Consider the following 11,453-nt stretch of genomic DNA (forward strand, 5'->3'; position numbering starts at 1 on the left):
TATATATATATATGGTTAAAAAACATTTTTAAAAAAATTTTTTATTTGTACAAAGAAAATCTATTATTTAACCTCTTTTGGCAACTGTTTAACCTCATTGCTTTTTTTACACTTTTTAATTTCTTTCAATGTTGGTCCCTTAAAAATAATCCTAACTTCCATCACTAAATACCCTAAATACTATCACACATACCATCATACTCAATTTTTTAAAATTATTTGATTTTCCCTCCCTACTTTGAACTTTCATATAATTAAAACTTAGTCAAAACCTGTGATAAGTGTGTATTTATTATATTGGAGCAAGAGTGATGTTAATATCAAGCTTCTTTTCTCAAGCGTGTCTATATACTTGTTTTTAAGTCAAGAAAGTATTTGAGGATGAAGTCCAAGTCTCACTTTTGTATAATTGCATGAATGTCTTTTCTCATCTTCTTCAATATTCATCCTAAGGGACAAATATACTTGGTCAAATCTATAATTTTTATCATTCACTTATTCCCACTATGACCTCTTCTCGGGTTTTTACCCATTCTACCAACCATCTTGAATTCTCCAATGCATCAACATCCCTTTCAAACCAATTAAAATTTTACTTCTTTATATATATATATTTAATTATTAAAAAAATATGCCAAAGGGTTAATAACTAAACAACATTAATGATCCCTGCAAAAGATGAGTGCGAATATGTGAGTGCCTCAAGTTCAAAATTATACTGGAGCAATGTTGATAACAAGTGTCATATTTTCAGTTATGAATGAATTCAGGGTTTAAAACATGCTCCTTGCCCCAAGTGCAAGCCTCCTTTAACTAATAGGGCTTGCTTGTGGCATTTGTAAAAAGGAACCATCATCTAGGGATGTCCCTAGATTTTAAATTTAGGGATGTCTATAGTAACCATCGGATGATAATCTGACGGCTCTTATCATTATGAACCGTAGAAACCGCGTTCTACAGTGATCATAAATAGTAAAGGTGTACATTGTTTATATAAACAATCAACCATCGGATGATGATCCAACAGTTTAGATTTAAAACGTCCCTAAATTTCAAATCTAGGGACTTACCTAGATGATTTTTTTTCCTTTGTAAAAATATATATATATATAATACTCCTTTCATTCCTAAATACGTGTCGTTTAAGAGTGTTGCACAAGAATTAAGGATAGCATTAATTATCTAAATTTTAACATAAAAAAATCAAATTACTAAACTATCCCTCTCTTGAAACCATGTATTTTTCTTGAGACTATAAATATTTACTCTTTTTATTTATATAACTTAGGAAATTGAAAATGGTAAAATTGGAAAAAATAAATAAATATTGTTTTGATATTGTAAAATGATAATTGTTTTGGAATATTTTTTTTCTTAAAACGGTATGTATTTAGGAACGTGGGAGTATTTAATTAAATGATTTCCATGGGTGTTGATGGAAGAGAAATTGTGCAAGTATATGTGTGTAATTTTAAGATTATACAAGGGTGTATATGTAAATAAAAATTATGTAGGTTTTTGAGAGGATATCATTATGCAATAAAATAGAAATAAATAAGAGTTAGTGCATGTGAATAAATTATGTGAAGAATAGAAACAGTGTAAAAACTAAAAAGTTATAGAACAACAAGATCCCTCTACTTTTTGGAAATTCCAAAGTAGCCATTGCTTGCTTAGATTGGTGGCAAGGTTCCATGCTTTTCCTTTTCCTTTTCTTTTTGGCTTTTTTAGACTTCTTTTTTCAATAATAGGACAAGTAACAACTTGAGTGTTAGATACCAAATCTACAAAAGAGTTAAAAGAAAAAGATATATATATATATATATATATATATATGCTCCCAATTGAAGTATATATAAATATATATATGAAATTTATTTATTTTTAATGTATATTTATTACAAACAATAAAAAAATAGTTTACTAATTAGAGGAATTTTTTTTAGTAGTGAACACTATTAAAAAATACTTATCTTGGAATTTCCATTAAGGGCTTGAATAATATTTCATTAATTAATAGATACTTTTTAGTAGAAAAATTAAAAGTAAAGAACACATACAACAATGAAAAGACAAAACAATATTATAAATCAGTAGCATTTATTTAAAAAATAAAAAAACTTAGATTTAATCGTTTTAGATGTTTGATAAGCCAAAAAGATTGATAAAAAGCAAGGAATCAAAAGACAAGCATAAAAGATTTTTTTTAAAATTTATATTTTTTTTATTGCAAACTAATTTAAATGTTTGTGTGATAATAAAATTATTAATGTTATATTTTATCTATACATAATTATATTTCTACAGATCAAATAAATCACTGAAAAGAAACCATTTATTAAAGTATTAACTTTAATTATTGTACTTTTCTAACATTATTGAACTCAGTCCTACTAAATTAAATATAATTTAAAACTAACACTTACTTATCTTATCTATAAACCCTTTCTAACATTTTTTTAATGCAGTAAATATAAATAAATAAATAATAATAATAAAAGAGCTTTAGATGATTTCTTAAAAGTTCATTACATATTTTTAAGTGGCAAAACTTTTACCTCAAAAAGATTAATTCCAAACGGCCCAAACTTTCTCACCAATAAAAGTCACCAACCTGAAGACAGAGCTCTTACTCTCACCGGCGTTACCAGAACCACCACTATCATCACCGCCACCACGACGATGATCATCATCATCATCATCACCATCACCATCATCAGCACCATCCACGTGTCCATCCAATGAATCAAAGCCCTTAATCTCCTTCTCCACAGCGTCAAGATCGTCACTCGCCGGAACCCCCTTGCCATTCCGGCGCCGGCTCCGCCGGGCTTTCTTCACCTGAAAACCCTTCTTGCCTTCATCCTCAAGCTTCTCCTCAAACGCATCAAGAATCCTGTGGATCAGATGCCGATTTGGCGACGCATCCCAACGAGCCCAGAAGCTCTTATAGCAACCAAAGCAATCACAGCTGAGCTCCGGCTCATGCTGCCGCGGCGGCGCTCGTCGTTTCCCCTTATCGCCAGAGATGAGGTACGCGAGCACCTCTTGTTCTTCCGGCGAGAGGACGGCGACCAAGGCGAGGATGGCAGTGGGCAAAGAAGCCATCGATGGGTAGGTCGGCGAGGGGTGGACACGGCCGCCGCCAGGCTTGGATTTGTGAGCTCGCTTCATGGGAGAAGGGTTGGTGGGGAGGTTGGAGAAGGCAAGGGGGGGTATATGAATGAAGGGAATGGGGGATAGCTGAGAAATTACGCTGTCTAAAGATGGGATTAGGGTTAGGGTTAGGGTTTGGGGATGGGGACGGGGGAAGCGAGGTTTGGAGGAGTGCGTGAGAGAAGGATTCGCTTTGGAGGAGTAGTGGTCTGAGATTTTCATTTGAAATTCGAGGGATGTTTTTGCAGATAGGTCCTTGTGATTTTTTTTTATTTTTTTTTGACGGAAATGCCCTTGTGTGAGGGATTCATTCCCTTCCCTTCACTTTCTATATTTATATTCTCTTTTATTTTTTAATTTTATATATATATATATATGGCCAACGAAAGTTTCGCCCACTGGTATCAGGCTTGTCTTGTTGAAAAAACAAATTTAAATTTTAGTTCAAATAGATAGAGGGCACAGATGTTGTAAAGCTTAGTTCTTCCTATGTGCTCATTTTTAACATATGATTTATCTATATTTTTTAGAAAAATATTTAATTTATGCTGAATATATCATTATTTTGGATGTTTTATATATGAAATGATATTATTTTTTTTGTATGTTTTTTTTATATGAAGTAATAAACATTTATTAAATAATAAGTATATACAAAGCATATTATTATTTATAGAATATGTGTAAATATAGAATATGTTTAAAAAGATTGAAAGTTAAATATGAAAGTAGAATTATTGGGGGTGACTCAGAATATTTAAAGTTATTTATAACGTCTTTATGTAGTAATTTAAATAAGTAGTGTTGATTTAGTAAAAGAAGGAAATGATTTTTTAAAATTTTTGTATTTACTTATAATAAAAAGGGATTTTTTTATAATTACAAACGAGCTTTGGATTTTGTTCAAATAGGTGGATTTGAAATTTCTTTGAAAAAGATCTTTTATACTTTTTAGTTTGTGTAATAATAATAATAATAATAATAATAATAATAATAATATAGGAGGGAATCCTGTGGAGAGGAAATCAAAATATTTTATGAAGATATATAATAAAATATTAGATGAATATATTAGCAATGGTTAAAATCATTCGATTTGGATGATAAATAACTCTAACTTTGAATTCTTTGAAAAAAAGAATGTGAGGAGAGTTCAAATTTTACATAATAGAATTAACTTTACCAGAGTTTAGACTTCCATGCAGACTTCAATAATTTAAGATAAAAGTGCTAAAATATTAATTTCACAAATATCCTTTGACTAACACATGGGCTTGCCCTTTGGTCCATATATATATATATATATATATATATATATATATATATGTAAGCAATTAGGCACTATAAATAAGGTGTATTAACATAGTGGAGGCACTTCATTTCTTATTTTTATTTGGTGTTTGGTAAGTTGGTAACCTTATTCAGTTAGTCATTCTATAATAATAAGTCACAGTCAAACAATTCGTTTTTTGTATATTCAAGAGAGTGGAAACTATTTGCATTTATGACACTGTCAAATTTATAATTCCTTTGTTGCTCTGTATCTTTTCTGACTCCAAGGACCCATGAAAATATCTTTAATTATTTATTTTATTTAAATATATATATATATATATTGCAAAAGTTAAAAATATTATTAACAGAGCTACATATATTGTATATACGTTTTGTGGATGCAATTAATTAATTATTTTTAATATAAAATTATAAAAAAAAAACAGTTTTATATATCTTAAAAGTAAAATCAATGTCCCTCAATTTTAAGAATAGGTTAGAAATATAAAATTACAAGGGAAAAAACTATCTTTATTTTTCAATGCTAAAGTATGACTAATATTATAAACTTTATAGCATTGGCCAAGCCGTCAAGGGGAATAACATTTTTTTTTTTAGTTTTTCTAAGTTAAATAGACAAATAAATATTTAAGATGTATATAGACAAAAAAAATTTATTTTGATAAATAAATTATAGGGAAAACAAATAAAAACTCTCTGTATATTTTCATTCCGATGAAATAATTCTCTTGATTTTCCAATTTATTTTTTTAGACTTTATTTTTTGAATTTTTTTTGTTTTCAATATTTTAATAAAATTTGAAAAAAAAAAAATCTATGGCATTGGGTGTAGTGTCCATCGGTGCGGACTAGAAGATTGTGGATGTGAGCAAGCTAGCACAAACACGAAAGATGTGAGCTCACCCCAGGGTCCCAACAAGAGGGTTGGTGAGAAAACAAGAGGGTAAGGTGATGTTAAATTTATAATTTTAATGATAGTTTTATAATTTCAATTTATAAAAAATGTTTTGAAAATTATAGATATGTTGGTGATTGATAAATTTCAAAGACTTTTTGGGAAATAAAAATGTTATACCTACCTGTATTACTTTTCTCCAAATTATAATGTATTTGTAAAATATAGTATAATTTTTTATCCAAACACTCTTGCAATTTGCAAAGGAGCCCATATGTAAAAAATCAAGGAGTATTTGTTAATACACCCCTGTAAAATTTTAATTCATTCGGACATAAATACCCTTGCCAAGACCAATTCTTTCCCCACCTTTCTTTCGCTGTCCCATGTTTACTTTTTAAATTACAGAATATTTGCATATATACCCTGGTAAAATTTCTTATCCTTTTGGACGCAAATACCCTGGCAATATATATATATATATATGTTCTCCATGAAAATTACAAAATATTTGCACGAAAACCCCAAAAAAAAAATTATATTGTTCTTGGGGAATAGATATCCTTGAAAAGTACTCCATGTTAGTATAGCTTTGTATAATTTAATATTGATGTTAAATAATAATTTATTAATTGAGATTGTTTGTTTTTTGTCAAAGCATTAATTGAGATTGTTAAACTACCTCTGAGAACTCTGAATAATGTTGGCTAAAGTTAAACAGTGGTTGGTGGAGGGGGATGGAGTTTTTGGTAATTATCTAGTTTTATTTTCGTTAATATTTAGTAGGTGGACAACAAATTTGATGGGAAAGATCTGAAAGGATATATGTATATATATAATCTTGTAGTTTTTATAGTGTCTATGGAGGCATATTTTTATAATTAAAGTGATTCTTGATTTAGTGATTGATCTTGATATGATTTAGCTTGAAACTGGTTTAACTTAGAATAAAATTTAATTTGATTTTAAGTCAAAGTAGAAATTTAGAGTATGTTCGCGTAAGGAAAAATGGCCTGAAGTGATACTTGCTGAAGTCATTGGAGGTTAATATCATCTCCAATAATTTTGGCGTTTATTTTGTAAAAATAAAAAAAAATCGAAATGGGATAAATGATGAAAATTAGGTTTATATAAAATTTTACTGCTTTCATCTAAAAAATTATGAGATGAGTTTAGTTCAAAATAAAAAAGTATTGAACATCTGATGTGGCAGAAGTTAATTAAGTTGTAGAAAAATATATCTGTGATCAAGATTTTACTCACACAAATATTTCAATTTACTGAAAAACCAGTAGAAAACCTACTGCCATTGATGAGACTTGAAGCTCCATAGCATCAGATCTGATCCATCAAAACAAACATGAAAAAGAGAGAAGAAGAACAAAGGATTAAGGAGAAGAGATCAAAGTTTTTCATTCAATCTCACACCCATATAGAGAAGATGAGTGTTTATATACTCTGTTACAAAGTTGGGAATCTTAGAAAACAGTTATAACTACCATGCTGATGTGGCAAAGCTGTCAGAACTTATCCAGCTCAGACTCCACATCAGCAAACCATTATAACAAACACTCACGTGTAAATCACATGACAATGTAATGAAAACATCAAATGAATAAGGCTCTGTTTTCATCTAGCTTCTCATCGAACTGCCACTTCTCTTCTTCATTTGAATGTTTGTCTCTATCTCCTTCTTCTCCTTCTTTATTTATTTTGATAACTTAAACTTCAACACCCCTCTCTCTCTCTCTCTCTCTCTCTCAAGTTGGAGGGTGTATTAGAATTAAGACACTCCCAACTTGGAAAGAAGTTTGTGGTGATGAGGACCTGATAGAGGTTTGGTAAAAATATCAGCTAGCTGTGATTGAGTAGGTGTATAGTGTAATGAAATCAAACCAGCTTACAACTGCTCATGAACAAAATGGCAATCCAATTCAATATGTTTGGTACGTTCATGGAAAACTGGGTTCTTTGCAATATGAATTGCAGCTTGGCTATCACATTTCAAAGGTATAGGTATAAGTGAAGTGACAGTAAGCTCACTTAATAGCCTTGTTAGGCAGGATAATTCTGCACAAACACGCCTCATAGACCTATATTCTTCTTCTGCTGATGATAAAGCTATGGTATTCTGCTTCTTAGACTTCCAAGACAAGGGTGAATTGCCCAACATAATGTAAAACCCACTAACTGAATGCCTTGTCTGTGAACAAGAAGCCCAATCTGAATCACAAAATGCTTGAAGCTGAAGAGAAGGGGTGGAATTCATCAGTAAACCCTGAGAAGGATTTGATTTTAGATATCTCAAGACATGTATACCAGCTTCCATGTGTGCTGAGCATGGTTTAGACATGAATTGACTCAAATGTTGAACTGAAAATGCCAAATCTGGTCTTGTATTGGTCAAATAATTCAATTTTACCACTAATCTTCTGTAAGGTGTCTGATCTGATAATGGATCTCCCATGTTTGATGTCAATTTCAGTCCTGAAATCAAGGGACTAGAAACTGATGTAAGAGAATTACAGTTAAATTCATTTATCAGATCAATAGTGAATTTCCTTTGTGTCAGAATGAGGTCTTGTTGTTTGTATATAGCTTCAATGCCCAAAAATTAGTGCAAATTTCCTAAATCTTTGATCTTGAACTGTTGATCAACTAACTGCTTCAAACATTCCATTTCTTCATCATCATCACCAGTTATGAGAATATCATCAACATAAACTGCAAAGAAAATTATTTTTCCATTTGTTCTTCTAGAGAATAAAGAGTAATCATTCTTGGAAATCTGATAGCCTCTAGATCTTAAACAATCTGAAAGTTTGGAGTGCCATTGTCTTGATGCTTGTTTTAAACCATAAATGGATTTCTTTTAACTTGCAAACCAAATGTTGAGCTTCAATTTCAAGGCCTGGTGGTTTTTTCATATAAACCTCTTCATGCAAATCTCCATGAAGGAATGCATTATTAACATCAAGCTGACTAAGTTTCCAATGTTTCTTGACAGCAATAGTTTAAAAACTATTGCTGTCAAGAAACATCAAATGAATAAGGCTCTATTTTCATCCAGCTTCTCATCGAACTGCCACTTCTCTTCTTCATTTGAATGTCTGTCTCTATCTCCTTCTTCTTCTTCTTCTTTATTTATTTTGATAACTTTAACTTCAACATAAGTTTAGTGGCTTTCCTATCACTTCAGCCATATTAAAGTCCAAAATTGTTTATATTTTATATTTTAATTTCAATAATAAAATGTTAAAATATATTTTTAGAATGAATATATTTTATTTTTCATATTGAAATAATAGCAAGCATAAATGAAAATAATTCAACAACACAAAAATTTACATATAAAATCTAAATTAAGAAAAAAAAAAATAGATGGTAGCTACAGAGAAGATGATTTCTTTAAATAAAAACTGAATATAATTGTGGCGGCTCAATTCACAAAAATATTTTTTTATGATAAAATCCTGCAATATGTTCAAATAGACTTGAAGTTGATTACAGATCTAGTTGACCTGGATGTAGTCTAGGTCATGATCTAACTCTACTATTCCTTAGGTGCAACCCAATCATTTTACTACCCCCATAAATCTTTTAAAAAAATTCTCATAATATTAAAAATTATATAAATTACATTGTGAACTTTTAATAATGTGTCAAATAGAATTTGAGTCACATACTCTAATACATATCTAGATGCAATGCACTGCCATAGGAAATGATTATTCTTATATGAGTTAGATCATGTTTGTAGTTTAGATTTTATTTCCATGGTTTAGTCTTTGCAGTTTATATTTTATTCAAGGTTATGATATTATTTTATCATATTATTCATTTTTTTCTAATTCAATTAAATTATATATTTTAAATAATTTATACATAAAGCAATTGAATTTCTAATTCATGAATTATATTTTTAATATTCACTTTTGTTATGGAAAAAGAACAAGTGCACAAAATGTTCCCTAAACTACAAAAAAAAAAAATGAGATTTATGATCTTTATTCACAAAAATATTTTTAAGCTTTTTACCGGAAAGAATAATTTTATTTTTGAAGACTAAAATAAATTTTCAAATGCAATTTACATACAAAAGGTGCACTTATATCTCAGTGAGAAACATCAATTCCAAAATATTATTTTAAGAAAAAATATTGATGGTTATAGCTAAGTTGAAAATTATAGTTCGTAAAATAATATTATTTATAAAATTTCTATATTCGTGAAGAAAAATATTTTTATTGATAAACATATACACTTATATTTAAGTCAAATTAATCACTAGTTATTATTTAATCAAAGATAAGAATAAGTAAAATTAGCAAGAACTCATTGTTAATTATTTATTCCTTCTTTTTACCTTTTTTTTTGGCTATCATATATATTCCAAATTATTACTTTTACACATAATAACTTTGATATTATATTTTCAATCATCACATGAATTTAAATATAATGTGATTAACATATTAAGGGTCTATTTGGTTCCCATATAAAAATGGGAATAAGAACAATAATTGGGAATAAGAACGGGAATGAAGAAAGGGGAATCGGGATGGAAATTGTAGGATGAGAATAAAAAAAATTGTGTTAGGTAGGAGGATTTGTGGGAATGAGAAAAAATAAGATAAAATTATTTTTATGCCCTATAATATCAATAAATGAAGTTAAGTAAAATAATGAATTATATTTAATGATAATTAAATTGATTTATTTATAAATAATTTAAATATAATTATTCACTTTAATTATTATAATTAGATATTTAATTAAAATAATTCACTTTACCCATTATACATTTTGATTAATATATTTAAATTTTATAATATTTTAATCATAAACACAGGATATTTTAATTTAATTCCCATTTTATTTATAATAACATAATTCACTTTATCTATTATAAATAATTCACTTTAATATAATAGAATATTTTAATATTTAATTATTATAATTTTAGATAATATTCTAATTATTTAAAAGGATGGAGTGTGTGTGTCATAAAACTAGTTAATTTTTTATTTGATTAAGATCAAAACTATAAATTACAAATGTAGAATGCTTTTACCCCTCAAACTGAAGGGATGAAATATCTCTCAAACTCAAAAAGAGGCATCACTCACTCCCTCTATCCAAAATGGCCCCCTTAATTTATTAAAATGATAACCTTTTTGTTGCTTATTTTGATCAAGAAATTGACTTCAATTTGATTGTCACCCAATTAAAGCAATTGCTTAATTAGTTAGTCTAATTATCATAAAGTTTGAGGTTCCAAGTCTTATCCATCACTTGACACAGCTTCTCAACTTTAATATATGATATTTTATGTCTAATCAAATTGATCTAAATAGTGTTGGTTAGCCATGGAACATCAATTCTTGGTGCAGGATAAGAAACAAAGATTTAATAATAATAATAATAATAATAAGTAAGAAAAAACAGTTTTTTTATTCAATTTAACCTAGTTTTTGTTATATTTATCGCAATGTTTTTGTTATATTTATCACAATGGCTTAAAGATAATTTTATTCACCAAAATAGCTATAAGGTTATTTTGTCAATTGCTCAATCAGCACACATCCGAACCCACTTAAAAAATTATAATATAATTATGGCACTCATACATTAAGAAAATTTTGTGGGTATATATACATGTGATATTTGGTGGTAGAAGTTTAAAAATAAATCTCTCATAAATAGGGTTTAAAATAATGTGCAAGAATCCTTGTTATTTTAAAAGCAATAATAGCAGTAATTATTTTCTGAAAATAAATGTATTTTCTAAAAAATGATAACATTTTTTAAAAATAGTGGGATGAAAAAATTAAAAAAATTTAAACGGAAATGTTTTTAACTAACTAGAAATGTGACAAAATAGTTTTAAAGCCATTTTGATCAATAAAATATTCCTAAAAAAATGTAGATATGTAGTAAATATAAAAAAAAATAGAATTAGGTTGAAGAAAATAAAATAAACAATAATATAATATTTGCAAGGTACTTCTTAATAATTATACTTGAAATAATAATTAAAACAAAACACAATAACCACTCGTACTTTAACTTTCACTATTGAAGGTTGCAGTACACTTTGCACACG

At 28.4% G+C, this 11,453-nt stretch overlaps 1 protein-coding gene across 1 annotated transcript; it reads right to left on the reverse strand.

Moving 5' to 3' along the window:
• Nucleotides 1-2,567: 2,567 nt before the first annotated feature.
• LOC120269203 lies at nt 2,568-3,343 on the reverse strand. The gene has a single exon (XM_039276542.1). It carries the CDS (start codon nt 3,172-3,174, stop codon nt 2,569-2,571), a length of 606 nt encoding a protein of 201 aa, XP_039132476.1. The 5' UTR covers nt 3,175-3,343; the 3' UTR covers nt 2,568.
• Between the last annotated feature and the right edge of the window lie 8,110 nt (nt 3,344-11,453).

This window comes from Dioscorea cayenensis, chromosome 9 (assembly GCF_009730915.1).
Source record: "Dioscorea cayenensis subsp. rotundata cultivar TDr96_F1 chromosome 9, TDr96_F1_v2_PseudoChromosome.rev07_lg8_w22 25.fasta, whole genome shotgun sequence".
Taxonomy (NCBI): Eukaryota; Viridiplantae; Streptophyta; class Magnoliopsida; order Dioscoreales; family Dioscoreaceae; genus Dioscorea; species Dioscorea cayenensis.